The sequence below is a fragment of the Elephas maximus genome, chromosome 26, assembly GCF_024166365.1.
Source record: "Elephas maximus indicus isolate mEleMax1 chromosome 26, mEleMax1 primary haplotype, whole genome shotgun sequence".
Lineage (NCBI taxonomy): Eukaryota > Metazoa > Chordata > Mammalia > Proboscidea > Elephantidae > Elephas > Elephas maximus.
The window spans coordinates 23,273,510-23,293,568 of NC_064844.1; the positions used below are offsets into that span (position 1 = coordinate 23,273,510).

The window sequence follows — 20,059 nt, forward strand, 5'->3', positions numbered from 1 at the left end:
TAGGTTTTAGCATTAATAACATGGTAACAAGAAACATTTCACCTACTTGAAATGCATTACAACCCATTAAACCCGTTGCTCTCGAGTCAATTCTGACTCATAGCAACCCTATAAAACAAAGTAGGACTGCCCCATAGGATTTCCAAGGCGCAGCTGGTGGATTTGAACTGCCAACCTTTTGGTTAGCAGCCATAGCTCTTAACCACTGCACCACCAAGTCTCCGTGCATTACAAAGTGCTCCATAAAAACTTAAAGATGTGGGTCAAAAAGATTAAAATATTTAAATTCAGAGTGGTGCTCAGCCTGCGTTGATTGTATTATATAGCACAATTCAGAAGCAATCTTTTTGCATACTGCGGGAAGATATTTCCCCACTACATCCTCTCTTTTGACCTAAAATATTTTCAGTGTTATCTACGAAGATTTAGAGGAGATAAATATCAAAAGATAGCTCTGATTCATCTGAAGCTGCAGGATGAAGATACCTCTAAGGATCGCCCTACATGGCATTTTCCAATATATTGTGCAGCTACCAATATTCTAAGTATTTTTTTTTAACTGGAGAGATGAATAAAAGTATTGAAAAAGGAAATAATTCAAAAAATTCTAATTTTTCAAATGGCACGGCAGGAATTGGGCTTAACTTAAACCACTATGAGTATAAATTCATGATCAATCAGTTCCAAAGCGATTCTGTCCAAAGACTTTCATTATTCATCTGGTCTCTTATTCTTTGTTGGTCGTTGTTTGCTTCACAGCCCTGTTACTGAATGAGCTTGGTAACATGGGCTCCAGCCTGCCACTTCTCTTCAGACACAGCATTTAATGACAAAATGATTCAAAATGCATAATTGCCTTTCAGGCGATGTGAAGGTTCAGAGAGATTAATCAGTCTACCCCAAACCACCACCCAGGACTCAGAGCCAAGCCCTCTGACTTCAAGTCCAGAGCTGTGATGGCTGTTCTAACTCTAGCACATTCCTCTTTCCTTCTTCCCCGAGCCCCTGGTGCCTCCCTGTGTTTTGAAATTACACATTAAACCCTTTTTCTATCCAAACCCCTGCTACATCTAATAAGTGCTGTCGGTATAAATTCTGGTCTAAGAAAAAATAAGGGGACCCCAAAAGGGGGAAATTAAAGTGCATAAATATGGATTTTTTTAGTGAAATTATTCTTCCTCAAATTGGAGATGAGAAAGGTATGTTTGATCCCCCCAACTTCGAAGATATGAAGGTATATATCTAGTTAATGAAATTCCCTAGTTAATGAAATCATATGCTACCCAAGGTACATCTTTAACAATACTCTTCCAGTCTTACTATGCTCGTCATACGATAGACATGGCTTTTTAAGGAAGACAAACGATGGAAATTCTGGTAGTTGAAGACTCCACTACATAGGATAGAGGAATGAAGCCCCTTTGAGTTCAGTTTTACATTACAATTGAGGAAACCAAGTCTCAAGTTTAGACACAAAGCATATGACCAAGTTGGCACTAGTCCCAGGTGTCATGATTCCCAGGTCAGTCCTGGGTAGCTTTTGTAGATGCAAACAGCAGGTGGAACTGGCATTCAGCTGAAATGAAAGCTCTAGGCCTGGTTAATCCAGACAGTTGTCATGACAATGACTTACCCTTGCAAAGCCTGCACATATAAAAGCACACTCTCATCCAGGCTGCCCAAGAAATAATTGTAGTAAGCATGTTCCCAGATGTCATATCATTTGACCCTCAAAAGAAACCTGTAACATAGACAAAGCAGGTACTATTGTCCTCATTTTACATGTGAGAGAATTTGGGGAAGTGGCCTACCCAAGGCTTTATTGTTGGCACCTACAGGCTCCAAGACCAGGCCTCCTGTCCTCACATTGGGTGTTTTCTATTGCTCCATGATGCTCTGAAAGCAGTAACTTAAAGGACCTGGAGATTCCGTTTCAGGGATTTGTAGTAGTCTTTCTGCACCCCTGCCATGGGCTGTGTGGTTCACTTCATCTGGTTTGGCTCATGGAACACTTGCTCCCATCTGTGGGCAATGACCTCCATCAGACCTCTGCTCCCTCTGCTTACTCCTGCTACCTATGCAGGGATGACTTAACACCACTCAAATCTCAAACTAATGCTGCTTGCAATGTGTACATCTGGTGTGATGTTTAGCTTACTAATTCCACAAAGCACTGACACCAAGCCGATGCTATCCATTCTGCTGATTTTCTGCCTGTCCTTTTGCTAGGCCAACCTGTCTTCAGGAAAGTTCATGCTAGAGAGCATCCGATTCCCTCTACTGTAATCAACATTGCAGGTACTTATTTTGTCATGGTCCTCAAAATCCATAATTTAATAAACTTGAAACTAACCACCTCCAAGTGTTGCTAGATACTAGTCACACAATTTAGCCTGTGTTGCCCCTAAAACACTGCTGAACAATATGGTGGCTTCTCTGACAGTTGGAGGTATGGTGGATCAGCAACAAAAAACACCGCCACATCAGGGCAGAACAGGAGGCATTGTGGAGAGAGCAGCATGAACCTACAGAGAAAAGGGATCCAAATGGCCTCTCCCTCTCCAGTCTCAATATATCCCAGATTTCTTGTCAGTCTTTCTTCTCAAACAGGTGTATTTCATCCCATGTATAATGAAGTTTCGTTAAAAGCCAAGCTGTATTCCTTCACATTGCTTTCCTTTCTTGCCTCTTGGAAACATGAGGTTAGCCACGCATACACAGATGATAGTTCATCTGTGAGGATCTTCATAGGGAAGATAAAGGAACATTGACACAATGATTAGGTGATTGTACAGCTATCCCAGGTCTGCTGTAGGCATAGGGCCACAGCATCATCTCTTTGCAGAGTCCCTGGGTGGTATAAATGGTTAACACGCTCAGCTGCTAACCAAAAGGTTGGAGGTCCCAGTCCACTTAGAGGTGCCTCAGAAGAAAGGCCTGGTGATCTGCTTCCAGAAACTCAGCCACTGAAAACCCTATGGAGTGCAGTTCTACCCTGACACACATGGGTTCACCCTTAGTTGTAGCCAACTCGACAGCAACTGGTTTGGTATCATCTCCTTGCACTAAGTCTCTGAATGAGGACAGAGTTTACTCTTTAATCATCACCATCAACCATCAGTGGCTGCGGTAGTAGAAACTCTTCTGCCTGACCCTGTAAGACTGCCCTCATCCTCACACCCCACACCCTATTCAATAATCATGGTACCCCGTCCTGACTACAGAACTGGTCCAGAATATTCCCCATGGAAATTAAAGTGCCACTCTCCTCGAAGCTCAATCAGAGAGGCCAGCCAGGTGCTGAAAACTTTCAAAAGACCTCAGTTCTTGGCCTTATCACTGCACAGTTCTGAGTGAAGGATTAAAATAACTTGGGTAAGATTGTCCCACCGGTGGCCTTTCACTCTTTTCCAAATCCTCCCTTGTTGATTAAGATTAGAGATCATCACCACATTAAAGAATAACAGCAGTACCTCATCAGGTAAAGATCTATATAATAAGTGTTCGTGTCACCCTGTTTTCTCTTGAGAATCACCACTCACAACACTTCACCTCCTCCCCAACAGCGAAGCTGCTCCCAATACAGCCTCACCAGAAAGCATGAAGAGCAACTTTGGCATAATTCTGCTTTTCTCCAATCCCAGATACCTATTAGCTTTTAGTCTTTGTTCTTATTTGCAAAACAAAATCAGTTACTCAGAAGGGAAAAGGAGAGTCCCCCATCAGTGATTTATTTTCTCCCAAGATCATTTTATGTCCTCTCAATATTGATTTTAACAGTGGCTGTTGACTAGACGTTTGTAATTTAAGTGGTGTTAATTGGTTAAGACTATGCTATTTAGTAATTTATTCCCAACTGCTCAATAAAATATAAAAAGTTTATAAAAGTCTATGTGTACACAGGGAGAGAGACGGAGAAAGGGAGCGAGAGAAAATTAATTTTCTCTTTCTGAGAAACAAAACTACAACTACAGAATGTTATCCACTCTGCATAAGTAAGGAAATGAAAATGACTTTGACCATCGTAAATTGGGCTGCTTTTGATCCAGTGCTCAATATGAAAAGGAAGCAAACATAATAGATGATCAAAAAAAAAAAAGCTCTTAAGCCATTTCCGTATTCAACAAAAGATATCTTAAGAGTAAACACCTAAAAAAAACAACTGTAATACATCTTTCTTCTTTGCCAGTGCCAAAAATGTAAACCATAAATACTAATATGTCAATGACAGGATTTATCCAGCTGACAGTTATCTCTTAAGTTGTCATGACACTTATTTAAGGGAAGAATAACCCTGACCCTTCCATGATGTCATGCCTTTGTATCTGGACTTCTTCTGACCCTACCACCCCTTAGCTGTCCTTACCACCACCTTCACCTGGCAAGCTCCTGTACATGCTTCAAGATCAAGTTCAAACATCTCCTCTTTCCTGAAGTCGTCCCTGACTCCCTCAGACAGAATGAATTGCTCCCCACCCCTGTTCCTCAGCCCTTACCATGTTGTACTAGAAATTACCCATCTCTCTGCCTCTCTTCCCATGAGACCACCAATTCCTGGAAGATGAGGGTTACAGCTGTGCTGATATACTGTAGGAGTACAATGACGTATTAAATGAGTGAATAATTGTTTATGTGTGGAACATATAAAAGATTTCTCTAAAATTACACAGTGAGTTGGTGAGTCAAACAACAAATGTTTATTGAGCACCTACTATGTTCTATACAAAGAGCCCTGGTGTCACTCACCTACTAAACCAAAAGGTTGGCAGTTCAAACTCACCCAGTGGCTCTTCGAGAGAAAGACCTTGTGATCTGCTCTGGTAAAGATTACAGCCAAGAAAACCCTATACGGCAGTCCTACTCTGTCACATGGGGTGGCTATGAGTAGAAAATCTTCTCCACGGCACCTAACGGCAACAAATGTTGTATACATCGTGGTAGGCCCTGGGGGATGCGAGGACAGTTCAAAGATCACGGAGACATTTTTTCCATCCCCAGCAAGCTTATACGTTGTTGTTAGTTAGTTATCATCGAGTTGATTCTGGCTCATGGGACCTCATGTGTGCAGAGTAGAACTGCTCAATAGAGTTTGCAAGGCTATGGCTTTCAGAATCAAATCACCAGGCTTTCTTTCAAGGCGCCTCTGATTGGGTCCAAACCACCAACCTTTCAGCTAGTTGTCAAGCACTTAACCATTCGTGCCACCCAGGGAATCCTCAGTTTACATGTTGGATACAGGTAATTAGAAATAAAACAGTATATAGTAAGTGCCTATCTTCAACATACACAATTAACATTAAGGAATTAATTCTAGGTTAGATTCGTCATTCCTAAATAAGTTAATTGCAGTACCTTTCATGTCAGAAGGGGCTCTAGTCGGGGTTTTAAAAGATAAGTAGGATTTGATTAGATGGAGACCAGGAAGCTTTTCCAGATACTGGGATAAAAGTTTGGCTTTAGAGAACCCAAAACTGGTTTGGAGTAGTAAGTAGCCAGTGATAGAAACAAGGTGCCCTGTTTTCTTTAGATTGGTATGAAATCGGTTAAAACGGTGTTTCCTAAATTTTAGTCATTCTCGTACATCCTTTAAATCTTTGCTTTGTTTGCATTCCAACCATACTATTATATACTTGGAGCCCTGGTGGTATAGCGTAGTGGTTAAGAGCTATGGCTGCTAACCGAAAGGTTGGCAGTTCAAATCCACCAGCCGCTCTTTGGAAACCCTTTGGGGCAATTCAACTCTGTCCTGTAGGGTCGCTATGAGTCAGAATTGACTCGACATCAGTAGGTTTGGGTTTTTTTTTTTATTATATACTGAATCCAATTTTTTGAAATTACTTCATTTTTTTTACTTCGTTGAATTTATTTTAAAAAGGAAACTTTAAACCACTAACATGAATGGAAAGCTCTTATCATTTGTCATGAATAGAAAGTAAGATTTAAAAAGTACAGTGAAAAAAAGGTTATTAAATTCTAGCTAGATAGTGCTAAATGTTCTAGGACCGAGACCTATTTTCTCTTTCTTAAAATGGTAGAAACCCAAACGTTAGAAACTAGTTACAGATGGAACAGCACTAAACTAAGCATTTCCTCTTGATCAGAAGGACTGGAGGAGGATTGAACAGGGAGTAACGTTTTCACTCACTGTGTGATTTGATTTCATTTACTACCACGTTCATTTCCTTAATACCATGTTTAAATTATTTCATTTTGTAAATTACTCCATTAAACAGTGCCACCATTTTGCCCTTATTTTGTCATTTCTCTATATTTTTTGCCTAAATTACCTTGAGACCTGTAAAAAGTAACTTGCCACGTATAAGTGGAACTACAGAAAAGGGAGCCATGATAAATACCCTCTCCCTATGGAATTCCCTGTCTGCAATTCAAATAAAAGCCAGAGTGATGATACTTCTTATCCTGGGAAAATAATTCCTATTGGTCATGAGTCTCAAAGATATCCCCGTTCAGCCAGGGTTTTAAACAAAGACACTAGTATTACCTGCCACAATGAAAATAACCAAAAGCATTATTCTGGGTCCAAGTATCAGAAATTGGTGACAGTCAAAATAGAATTGATTTGAGAGCTACGTGAATTGGACTTCTTGTATCTTGACCCAGCTTCACAGCTCAACACACATAATTTTGTGAGGACAAATCTTTGGGACTCTAATCAGAAACCTTTGCCTTCCCTTGGATCATCACTTTCCAAGCTTACTCTAAAAAAAAATGGCTTCTTCTCTTGCTAAAATTCATTACCTTACACCTTTCCTTTGCCTCTGCTAGCATTCAGCATCTTCGTGCCAGTCTACCATCACTTCTTTTTAGTCTTCATCTTATTTCTTGGTACCCTGTTATCCCTGGGGATAGGAAAGCAGATTTTCAGATCTCCTTCTGGGAAGACACTCTTGAATATATTCTAAAGGATTAATTGATATGCTACATTGTGCTTTTGCCTTCGGTTGGTTTTGACACTTGATTCATAAGATGCTGGCCATGCCGCTAGCCCATCTGCTCCCAGCCCTAGCAGTGAACACCTGACCCAGGAATCGTTATCTGCAGCAATGACTAGAGCCGCAAATAGAGCTACTGCAGCAGGGTCCCTTAGCAGAGGGGAAATCATGAATCTTTGGAGAGAATGAGAGGTATGGCCTCTTACAGGAACTGACCCCTCCAATACAAAGGCAAGATGCTTGTGTGTGTTAGCCTGGGCTAGAAGTCCCTCTCTTTTGATGTCTCCTCAGTCAACAGAGTCCCATTGCAGGCAGTTTTCCTAGAAGTCCGAGAATGAGGGCATCAGGGCTGAGGTCTTCCTATAGGGCAGACACTTCCTCCTTGGAGACATTTGTCGCTCAGCTTAACTCCAAGAGGAAGTGGCCTCTCTTGCTGCAGCATCTTGGGCCTGAGGGATTAGAGGGCTGAGTGATTACAGGACTAGTATTTGTCCTTCACAAGTGCATGGCCTTTTCAGACCTGGATAAATCCTGGTGACCTTAATGCAGAGAGGAGCCAACTGCGAGCTTCCCCTCATTAAGGGACTCTTGGGTCTATTAACATTTTCTCAGCACCCACTAGCCTCTCCTGGAGTGAACGCTACATGGCAGTTGTGGAAATAATCGTGCTCACATGGTGAGTCAGTATTCACTCCCCCAAGGCCTCCCCCTCACCCTCCTTGTTTACTTTAAGATGAACGTCGTCAGGGTCTTCCTCACACATCTCAGCTTTGTGCCAGAGAGAGGAAGCGCTGGAGTCCAGGCATCTCACCAAAACTTGGAATGAGCGTTTTGCTACTTAACTTGTAGCAGGGGCTCTTGGTAAATGAGAGGTTAAAATCAGAATTTCCCTTCCACCATCTCTTCGGCTCTGGGGACTTTCTGTTGCCTCTAGAAAGGGGAGAAGAGCAGGCAGGGTCTCCTGTGTCCCTCAGGATCAGCCCAGCACCTTCAATTGTTTCCCTTTGGTCATGTACTGAAAGAATGTGTACAAAGCTGAGCCAGAGTCACTGGGAACAGCTGGGTGTGTCCCTCCACTCAGACTGCATGCAGGCAGCATCTTTCTCAGTGAGATCCCCCTTCAGAGTTGCACTCTGGCATGAGCCATCAGCTTAGGTTTGGGAACATTATAATCACCTGCTGTCACAGTGGTGTGCTGCCAGATATGCTAAGTTTCTGCCCAGTCCTCTCCTCCAGTCATGTGGTTGCACCCAAGGGACTCTTAGTAGGTCATTAGGGCTCCCTCCCCCCGTGGCTTTCTTGTAGCAGGATCCAGGGATTACCCAATAAAACTGAGCACATTGCTCACTTTCTTGCCCTTCCCTTTCACAGAGGAATGTGATGACAAGCAGCCGTTGACCAGCAAAGAGGAAGAAGAGAGGCGTATTGCGGAAATGGGGCGCCCCATCCTGGGAGAGCACACCAAGCTGGAAGTGATCATTGAGGAATCCTATGAGTTCAAGGTATGCCTACCAACACTGTCTATAATGTTAGCCTACGCTATAAGAGCCATCTGGAAAGGGAGGCAGATGTAATTTCAGGACCTGGCTCATGAGTCAAGAGGCCTTAAGATCAGATTTGGAATGGAGTTAGTAAGGGACCGAGAGGGTCTGTAAACCAAGCAACATCAGAACAAAGGCTTGGCAGGTGGCATCCCTTACTACACAGAGGCAAGGTGCTCCAAAGGCGATTCCGAGAGATGTGCAGAAGAAACCAAGCTGTATTTAATAAAGCTAATACATCTGTCAGAAGCAAAATATACACACCACTGATAATTAAGAAGCTTTTGTTTTGTAGGGGCACAGTTAATGTCCCCATGGAACATCCTGTTGATGAGCTCTCATTTATATTTAATCATTGTCTTCAGATCTTAGGACATTTTAACATACCTATCAAGCTGAAGGTACAATTCGTACCACTTATAATTGAGCTGATAAAATTGGATCCTCAACTCTTCTGATGATGAAAGTGTTTTCTCAAGGCTGATCACGGGGGACTGGGATGGGCTTAAGACATTGAGATGAAACTTTCTGTCCATCCTTAGCTGCTCCCTCTGCCCCTACCCCACCTTCCATCCTATCACCCGCACAGTCGTGACACCTGAGAAGACTCTAAATGGAGCCACATCTCAGTCTAGAGTAGGATCTAAGAGGGAGCACCCCCCTCTTGATTTCCAGAATTCCAAACCCAGACCACAGTAATATTTTCCTCACCTGTTTTCCAGAAGCAGACTCTGCTCCTGTTTGAAAAACTGGAATGAGAGTTCCAAAAGAGGAATCAGGCCACCAACTAAGAAGCCTCAGTGTTTCATCTAGGTTTTCCATAGCAGTGGCCTCTTTTCCTTTGGCTGGGCACATTAATTATTTTTTTTAATTTAGTTCACAAATTGAGGTGTCTGATAGATGCAAGGAAAAACGTCTTTGCAATTAAAGTGGAATTTTTAAAAGATAAAAATGCAATTGAACTTTTCCCTTCACACCACTGAGGATCTAATTCTTCCTGGCACTCATCCCCTCTAGAAGGACAGAGCAGGGGTAAACCCTGGGAGTAATGGCTCTAGGAGGCCCCAGCCGTCAGAGCACACACGTTGTTTGACTCAGGAACTGGCTCCACATAGCATGAATAACACACATATAAGTCCCTTGTAATCCCAGAGGGGCTGAAATCTCAGACTGTCCACTTCTGGGGACCCATTTGGAGATCTCTTGTGCAGGTGTGTCTGACCTCACTCTTCCCAGTGCACCCTCTTCTCACCTGGAATCGGTAGGCCTGGTGCCAGTCACTACAGCAGAGATTCCATGGTTTGGCATTTCTGGAGTGAGCTTGAACCATACCCCACCCAGGAGTCTGATGAGGAATTGTGTATTCTCTCCCTTGTGGGACAACCTCCAACTTACCCTTCCATGCACTCCTGACTAGGGACAGCAACCATGGTAACTTCCCTTTAGGAAGCCTTGGACTGGGTAGAGTGGGCAGTGTCTTCCAGACAGCAAAACCTTCTTGGGTCCAAAGCTCTCTGTAGTAACCACTCCAAATGACTGAGCATTTGAAAGTCTGCCCAGTCTCTTTACCAAAGCCCAGCTTGTTTGGGGTACTTATCCTCCTAGAATAGCTCCCTTAGGCCATTTCTTCTCATCTCCTCATAGTCTTATCAATACAACTATCCTTAACACATAAAGAGCATCTTGGGGGCATGTGTCTTAACTACCCTTACGCATCAATTTTGATATTTTTTCATTCTTTAAAGAAATTCATTTTTCTAGAACATAGCTATTCTTTGGAACGTGTTCAAAGTTCCTAGAATTGTATTAGAGACCCAGATATGAGTGACACCTCCCAACGCCTACTCTGCTTTCCCTAGCATTCTTGTTTATCGTTGTGAATAAGGACACACCTTTACTGCCACCTATTGCTGAGGACGAGGTTCTAACAATTGCTTGCAAGTCTAGTGCAGTGATGAACTGATCACTGGCATTTAGGATACCTCAACATAAGCATAGATGGCAAAGTCCAAGCTCTGGTGCCCAGAATTCAAATTCTTCTTCCTTAGCTCCCCCTCCTCCCATAGATCAGGGAAAGACACATACGCAAATTAAGTCCTCGGAAGAACTGTGGTATACCATAGTCCTCCAGGGTTAACATGAACTAAAGTTTAAAATCTACCGTGCATTGTACATACGCTATCCCGTTTAAGTTTAGTTTCTCTTAAAACCTTGCTCTTTAGCAGACCCTTGTTCAACTGTTAGAGCCACTTATCTGCTCAACTGTTTATCTCCCAAGGGATGGGAGGTCTTGCCTTGGTTTTAGCACAAAGAGGGCTTCTTTGAGGGACCTACTCTGAGCTTCCATTAAATCTGGCAGAATCAAAATTATTTTTTGCTAACTTCTGCACAGAACTTTGAATTGGCATCAACCAAGGCCTTCAGAGGACTTGAGGAAATGTAATTGAGTCAAGAGAGAAAAGACAGGTGCTTGTCATGTGTTCCAAGTTATGGTGGCCATGAGCAGTGTCTGTTGTAGTTGTTATCAGGGGCACTTGCAGTTATAGACACAAGGCTGGGAGCTGAAAGGTCACCACCCTTAAGACATATAATCTAGCAGTGAATGATTTGACACAAAGTGGACCAGTTGGAGATGGGCCCTTACATGTTTATTATCTTCTTAATGTTTCAAGTCAGTCCACATGACTTTCCTTGAACTGACATATTGAGTATTATGGTTTTATCTTTGGCATTTCACTCAGGACCCCAGGGTTGTACTTTTCGGACCCTCAGTTAGCTGATAACATGGTATTTCTCAAGCAGTAGTCAATTCAGTGCACTGCACTATGTACAGATTCTAACCTAACACAAATACGTGTTTTCTGCCCCTTTGCAATGAGTGGGAATTCGAGGATGTTCTGACAGTAAGTGTGGTTGTTTGGTAGACTAGTCAATGTGGTAGTTTCTCTGGGAAGAGCAGCCCAGATATCCTGGAAATGACCCTTTGCCCTGTAGTCGCAGTGATGTGTGGTAGTGCTTTGGGTACATCTGCTTGCTTAGTTTTCTTTTGAACGCTTAGCTGCTCCTGTTGTCACATTAAGTGACATTTAGAAAGCTACCCACTGCCGAGAGTGCTAATTGCACAAAACCAAGTGCTTAAAAAGGTCTAAAGAAAAATAAAGGGGTATGCAACGAAGTGGTAGTAAACAGGAGGGAAATTCAGTGCTATGTGCTCTAAACCATAAGAATTGACCTTTCTTGTCTTGTCTTGTCTGCAACAGGAGTAGGGTGAGAATGGAATTCTCTAGCAGCCATGAGGCTGACAAAATTAGTAGCCAAAGAAGAATCCATTTATTGACAATCATGCAGCAACTTGAAGCATCTGCTGTCTTACTGCATCTCATTCACAAACAAGAGCACGATAATAAGAGTTTGGGGTTCCATAACCTGCCTGCCACTTCTGGTTATTCACAGATATGTAATGCAGAGCAGGGCATGTATTAATTTGGTTGCAGACAGTGTACTCTAGATGAAGCCAGGAGAGAAGCATGTTCATAAAGCACTCAAGGGGAACCGATGGGCTTTTGCAATATCCACTATTCTAAACACTGTGGCTGTTCTTCATTGGCTGGTAGGCAGTGAAGGAGGCTTATCTTTGCTACTGAGAAGTTTCCATTTCAGAATGTTTCCAACAAAGGACTATGCTTGTTTGCATAATCAAAACAGTGTTTGTTGTCAATACTGTTGTTCTGAGCCTAACATCTGCTCTCTTCTATATAACTCTGGGGTTTCAAAATCAACAAGGTTTTAGATTTCCCAAGGCCTTAACAAACCCAGCAGTTATTATCTTATTCTTCTCAAACTTTCTAGAGTACTGTGGACAAACTCATTAAGAAGACAAACCTAGCCCTCGTGGTTGGGACCAACAGCTGGAGAGAGCAGTTCATTGAAGCGATCACTGTCAGCGCTGGTGAGTGCCTTTCTCTGCATATTATAATGGCCCATTCTCAGCTTAGCTTTACTACTGTGACCACTTGTTCTTTGGCAAAGTACCAGGGGACTTCCATGGTAAAATTAAAAGAGAATAAAGCTGGTTGTAACACATGGGCACATTTTGGAGTCTAATATAGACTCTCTATTAAATGTCTTCAAGCATGACATTCTTCTCCATCCATATTGTCTTTCTTTCTGGAATGAGACAAGACAAATTTAAAGCCTGTTGTGTCTCTAACTCATTGAAGGCCAGTCACAAGGCCTTGTCTAGAAAATTCCCTGAAAGCAGTGCAAGATGGCCAAGTGAAAGTCAGAAAGGAAACAGCAAAATCATAGGTGGAAAAGGAAGACATTAAGCCACGTTACCACCAGCGTCTGCATCATTTTACACTCTCTTCAACAACGTTTAACAAATTAGTGTTTGCACTGGCTACAGAAATAGAAATGGAATCACATTCTGTTTATTCCTCTATGAGCAAAGTACAGGGATTTATTTAGGAAAATCCTACAAAATGAAGTGTTTTCGAAACTCTCAGAGTCAGAGACGTAGGGGAATTAAATACAGAAAGAAGCGTCCCCTTCCTGCATTGTCAAACCTTGTCCACTCTCTGTGTGCTTGTATAAAGACAGAGAAAATCTCCCTCAAAGATTCATGAAAGCACCACTAACATGGGGTTTTTTTCCAGGCCTTTTTTTTTTGCTTGATCTACACTGGTACTTCCCTCACTGGCTCGTCTCTACTGCTGCCGCTAAGGAACAAAGCTAGACCTTTTTAAATAGTGATTCCCAAACTGTAAAATATGGAAACAGCGTCACTAGCAGTTAGGCCATGACTTCTAGCACAGCCTCCTCCTTCCAATCTGCCACAGAATAATTTGACAAATTTCCCAAGTGCAGTGGGAACAGAGGGTGGTAAAAAAAAAGTGTATGTCTGCTTATTATTAAATGTTGTTTATATCTATGCTTTGGTTTCTTCTAATTGAGTATTCTGTGGAAATTTATGAACATTAAATGGCAGCTGATTGTTTAGGAGAATGGGGTTGGAATTTACACTTAATTCTAATACAGGGAGGGGAAAACTCCCTCATGTGCTTGATATTTTTCTGTAAATCTAAGATTAGCATCTGAGGCATGAGCTATACTCCCTCTTCACGGAAAAACCAAAAGGCCAAAGGTGGCTTGAATAAGAAACTGCTGATGAGGCCAATCGTAGAAAACATTAAAAATGTACTGAATTGTTTTATGGGCTTTGGACAGACCCCAGTTGAGCAGTAAAGGCAACATAAGCCTTAGCGAGCCATTCCTAGTTGTTGCCAGGCTTCCTTTGGCTGCAGATGTATGAGCGTTTGTGTAATGGTCACATGGTGGTCATCATGTGCTCATTTTTGTGTCAGTCATTGTTCTTGGTGCTAGGATATGACAGTGAGCAAAAGACAGCCATGCCCAAATGGAGCTTGCATTCTAAGTGTACATATGTTGGTGATCCTGGTCATGGAGAACAATCAGGCTGTGGAGGGAGACGGGAAATATGTGTAGGGGCTGCAGTTATAGATAAGGTGGCCAAGATGGCACCGTCAGTACACACATTAATGCCACATTTGCTTTTCTAGAGGTAGAGTGGTTTTGTGTTGGTCCATTCACACATTTTTGTAACCGTTAAGGACCCTGGCAAGAATTTTTGACCATCCCACAGCAATGGAAGAAGGTAGCTACAGGGCCAAAATCATATAATCAATCCTGTTCGGGATAGATATACAGAGAAACAACTGTAAAAATATTAATGCTTCTTACTCTAAAAGAGTGGATTTGGGCTTGCAAACACTTTTATATGTATTTTAAAAAACCACCAGTTGCCATGGGGTCATTTCAAGTTGTGGCTACCCCATACGTGTTAGAGTAGAATTGCGGTTCGTAGGCTTTTTGTTTCTGTTTTTGCTTTGTTGTTTTGCTGTGGTAAGTATATAGGTAACAGAATATTTGCCAGTTCTGCAGTCTTCACGTGTACAGTTTAGTGACATTAATTACATTCATCATATTTTTCAACCATCACCACTAACCATTCCCGATGGTTGATTTTTCGAAAGTACATCTCTAAGCCTTTCTTTTAAGGTGCCTCTAGGTAGATTTGAACCTCCAAACTTTCAGTTAGCAGCTGAGCTTGCACTGCTCAGGGACTCCTTCATATTTATTATATGAATTATATCCTCTCAAAATCCCATGCTGTAAGTACAGTTATAGAGGAAGTAACTGAGACTCAGTGAGGCTACCCGGCTTTGGAGCATAGCTCAGAGCTCTGATTTACCAAACAGTAGTCCAGTGTCCTGTCTATTGCCCCTAAGGAATATCAAAGTGAGGAAATTTCTCCCCACCTCTGTCCCATTGGGTGGCACTGGCTTGTCTCCTATGACCATAATCCTTTGAAGAACTATACATGAACAAAAGGCATAACTCTCAAGTGCCCTTATTTGCCGCACAATATATTGTGTTTTATGTTTCCAAATGACTGCTTGGGAATAAGACACAATTGCTTAGAAATTTGTAGGCTGCTGGGTAAATTGACTTTATTTACAGTTTGGAGATGTAAAATACCAGAAAAGCAAACCCGGATTTTATAGGCACTGAATTACACAAAGGGAAGTTAGAAAGCTCAGTACTTGTCATTACGAATAAATTTAAGTGTTAAAGGATGTTAATGTCCCTAGGTTGTTAAAGAAACAGTAAAATCTGTAAAGCAGCCCTTATTGGAAACAGACTTTCATTAGCTTTTAGGATTCCATGGCTGAAGAGTTGAGAATCAAAAAGATTTGCCTTATTAAAAATATTAAATTGCTCTAAAAGGGCTGTGCTGGGAGGCTTTTTCCTATGCAATTTTCTGTGTAAAATTAAGTCTGTATATCTTGCTAAAACAAAAATGGTGATTTGGTAAATGGGAGTTTGCTTCTCTTTCTCATTGGTTGTATTTAATGTTGTTCCAAGGTAACCCCCTAGCAATCTCTTTGTTTCCCCACTTTTCCTGACTTCTGTAGCTCGTACCTGGGTCTCTGTGACCATTATGTTTCTGGAAGCTAAGTTCTTACAGTCCACATTTGAAGAGTGAAAGGATTTGGGAGACTCCAGAGATTAGGAAGGGATTAAACAGCCATGTCCCATGCGGTCTCTTGTTACTTCCTGGGTTGACTACCCAAAGAACTGGTGTGCAGCAGGAAGCAGCTATAAGAAAATTGCAAGGCAAGTCCTGTGCTACCAGGTGCACCTCAGCGTACCCATTTCTAAATGGAGCCAGCATTCTCTGTAGGCCCAGTTTGAGTTTTCCCCAACTCTGCTTCTTCCTACCGTCTCTCTGGGGGCAGGATAGTGAGTTGACTTTGAGAACTCTTGTGCCAGCTAGGATAGAAGGGGAAAATGGGTGTTTCAGGCAAGAGGGCAAGCGTTAGTTGAGGAAAGAGAACCAAGATGCCAATCCCAATTCCACACCTGCAATATTGTTGGTCTTCAAAATGGCCTCAGGCTGTGGCGAAGTGGAGGAGAGAGAGTGATTGCAAGCCTGGTTTTGGATTCAGACAGATGTTTGTTTGTGCCCCAGCCCCTTCAAAAACTCACTGGTGGACTCTGGGCAACTTAACCTCTAAATCTTAGCTCCTTCATATGTAAAGTGGGGATAATTGCACCTCACTTGAAGAGTGGCTCTAAGGATTAATTAAGGCAATACCTGTTTTCACAAGGGTCATCTATATAGTTGGATATCAGAATTGGTTTTAGGGAGGCAAATCATCTTGCAAGTGTAACAAAATATAACCAAATTTTGTGTAAATGCAGTCAATTCAGTTTCATCACTAAATGGCTAAGTGACTAAAAACACTAGTTGACCTTTTTATTGTAATGTATCACACATGATATTTTATTGATAAGAAAGCCGGGATTCCAGAAAACAGTGTAGCCTGCTGAAGAAGTAAAGCTGGTAAGTGGCAGAGCCTAGGTACAAAGCAGCCTGGGATCCCAGCAGTATGAAGACGCACCCACTTACTGTGTCTGTGGGCCTGAGCGTACACATGCGCGCGCGCACACACACACGCATGCCCCAGCACATACTCAAACAGTCACACATGTACACACACAAAAGCATGCATTACACACACAGACACAGACCTACAAGCATACATACATACTTCCGTGGATGTGTACAAGCACACACACACAGACGTGCCCATGCTCCTTGTGTGGTGTGTATCTTTATTCATTTGGTATTTGAACTGCAACTTAAAATATGAAGGCCTTTTTCCCTTAGCGTTCATTAAGCCTCCTTCTTACAGCCTAGTTCTTGGTTCCTTGGTTGCCATTCAATTCCCTAATGAACAAAGGGAAGTGTTTCTTTGCCTAGGTGCATCCACAGGCTTCTCCTGCCTCAGGATTTGTGGCATTCTTTCAAGAAAGTCAACACACTGTCTGTCCCTTCTTCTACTTGATCATTTTAAATATCCACCACTATGGATTTGTCTCAGATCCTGTTGTTTTTGCCATAGACTTTGCCACTTTCCTTTTTTTCCTTTTTCAGATTGTTTTGTGATGCTGATTGCAATCCCCACATTGGGTCAGCAATCTCCCCATTTCCCCTTCCATCCCGGGTTCCCCATGTCCATTTGTCCAGTTTTCCTGTCCCTTTCTGCATTCTCGTCTCTGCTTTTGGGCAGCTGTTGTCCACGTGGTCACATATACTTGATTGAACTAAGAAGCACGTTCCTCACACATGGTATTGCTTGTTTTATAAGCCTGTCTAATCCTTGGCTGTAAGGTGGACTTCGGGAATAGCTTCAGTTCTGAGTCAGCAGGGTGTCGGAGGGCCAGAGTCTTCGGGAGTTCCTCTAATCTCTGTCAGACCAGTCACTATTCACTTTTGACATAGTATCTATTGCCATCCTCATACTGAAGGGGCATTCAAAAGTGGCAGCAACAACAACGACAACAAAGCTTTGTTTGTAGTCTTGGTTCTGCCTCTTAACAACTATATAACCTTGCCAAAGTAAGCTTCCTCAATTTTAGTTTAATCATCAATAAAATAAGAGGGTTGTACTAGGTAAGTTCTAAGATTATATCCAACTTTGAAAAGTGGGAGGCCTGTCGATGGCCATTATTGTCCTACAACACCACTGATGGCATTGTGCTTCGTGGCCCACCTGATTTTGACAATGCAAAAGCATAGCCTGCCCACCTACCTGACTTAACAAAATAAAATAGTCAGCAAAATAACAGCAGAGAGTCCACATCTCTTCTAGAAGGAGATGAATGAGGTGATAAGATAGTCTTCACAAATTAGCCTCGAGGAAGATTGAGTGAGATGGCGATGACTCAGAAGTGCGGAGTATTCCCTCTGCTCTGTAATTGGAGCTTGGAGAAGCCTGTGGAACCCTCCACAGTACAGGGGTAGACATTGAACCAGGAACCAGGCTTGACCATGCACCTGCTATACTGCAGAGTAGATGACAGTTAGAGACCTGACTTCAGCAAATACAGAGGTGGGAGAGCATGGGTTCCTGAACTTATCAAACCAATATGGAGACTAGCACAGCATGGGGACACTTCTGTCATCAGTCCATCATCCATGCATGCTATGTGCATTAATAAAGCCCCTCAATTAAATTCAGTTATTTGGTATCCAAAATTGTCAACTCTATGATGCCCCTCGACAGTAATTTACTTGAAAATACTGCCAGGCTGAGGACTGATCCACTCGAAAAGTCCTCAAGAATAAATAATAAAAATGTTGCTCTAAATTACTTCCAAGGGATTTCCATGCAATCTGGTCTAAGGAGGAGTCTTTCTAGGCAGCTCCTCTATGATCAGACATCATTACCATGGGGACACGCTCATAACTTCTGTGTTCTCTCTGGGTCATATGAACACTCCCATTTCAACTGTTAAAAAAATCCTGCTAGGTCAAATTTGACATAGTCTCAGAATGACTAAAAGACAACAACAACAACAAAAAAGTCGGGGCAGGGAGTGGAAGGGTATAAGGGACCAGTTCTCATTTTTCCCTGTTTCTAACTTATGTTACTAGAACGTTTCTTAGTTATGTTTTGTCTAAAATCAGAAGCCATCTTTGAAGTAGAAAAATCTAAATTAAAATCTTTAAGAAAAAATAAAAAATCAGCAAATCTGTCTTGCTCACCACTATTCCTCCTGCATTTAAGGGAGCATCTGGCAATGGTAAATATTTGTTAAATAAAGAATGAATTTATGGGTGAATCAGCATTTCCTGATCTAACTGGGTTAACAATTTATTTTCATGACCTCATTCTGCCACGTCTGATCTAGAAAAATCCATGCAAATGTACACATACGCATACTCTCACATAATATACCATGTTTCAAAATAGTGATGTATAATCCATATGTAAGACATGCAACTACACATACGCACATATTTGTACACAGAAGATGTATTTATTTGTGTGTGTGCAAATTAGATATACAAATCCATCTAAAATGCCAATTTACTGTTATTTATCTGATAATGATGACCCTAACTGAGAAAGAGGAAAAACAGAAAGCATGAGTAAGAAAGAAGATGAGAATAAGTTCCAGAAAGAAAACTATGTCTGGGAGAGAAATTCTGGGGCCACTGGAAGGCTGATGAAGCAAATCCAGGGTATCTATCCACTTAGCAATGTCACTGGTAGTATGAAACAATGTCGAATCAGGTAGCTTCACCTCCCAGTTTCTGAATGAGGCCCACCAGCTACACAGGGGTGAAAGTACCAGAGGGTGGGAGAAAAAAGCAATTATTTTCTAGCCCCTGGACATGCTTAGTTGATAGTTCTGAGAAGAATATTGGCTCGTTGAGCTCTTTTCTCTTAAATTGCTTATTACAAAATCTCGAGGAAAACGCCATATTGAAGGGCTCCAGAATGATTCAGCGCTCTTATTTGTAAGCCCGAAGGCACGTCTCTAATGCAGCTTTGTCTGGAGAGACAGCAGCTGAGCTCTGCAAACAATGTGCCATCACTGGATCTAGTAGCTCTTTTGTTGGTATTGGCTGCTTGTAATGTGAATACAGTTTTGTTGCTTACACATCAGTGCATGTGGCATGGTGGTGACTTTTCAGCCCCAGGCAGGAGCCTTTGTAGGCTGTTTCCAGTGGGGAAACATTTCAGCATAATCCAAAAAAGTGGAAAGAGGAGGAAACATAGCCATGCCCCAAACATACACACACCCCCTAGGCAGAGAGGAGTCTCATAAAAATGACTTGCAACATTAATTCTTGTTCCTCACGGCCTGCTCTCTTGATAAAAGCCTTGTCATCCCAGCTCCTGGAATCAAAAGCCACTTGCCTGAGCCCACAGGCTTTGACACCCTCTTGTCCCATGCATCTCCCCTGCCTGGTCTTTGCTGTGTCTTAGTCCTGTTAGAGCATCTTAGATCAAATTCCCCACACACAGCCGGAAAGGGACTTAGCGATCAGCTGTTCCAATCACCTCTCTTTTTCATAGATAAGAAACAGAGCCAGGGAGGGAAAGTCTCCTCCAAGGTCACACAAAGCTTGTTTTAGAATCCAGGGCTCTTGCTCTGTGATTTGCTACACCGTGTGGCGTTGCT

General features: G+C 42.2%; 1 protein-coding gene across 2 annotated transcripts in view; it reads left to right on the forward strand.

Moving 5' to 3' along the window:
• SLC8A1 (solute carrier family 8 member A1) overlaps positions 1-20,059 on the forward strand; it is a 362,231-nt gene that overhangs the window by 297,684 nt on the left and 44,488 nt on the right. Inside the window, exons 6-8 of one of the 2 annotated variants that reach the window (XM_049870495.1) lie at positions 2,230-2,298; positions 8,325-8,455; positions 12,344-12,443. In XM_049870495.1, coding sequence (XP_049726452.1) covers positions 2,230-2,298; positions 8,325-8,455; positions 12,344-12,443 — 300 coding nt within the window. The remainder of the gene's footprint in view (positions 1-2,229; positions 2,299-8,324; positions 8,456-12,343; positions 12,444-20,059) is intronic. The other variant, XM_049870496.1, reaches the window with a different exon arrangement.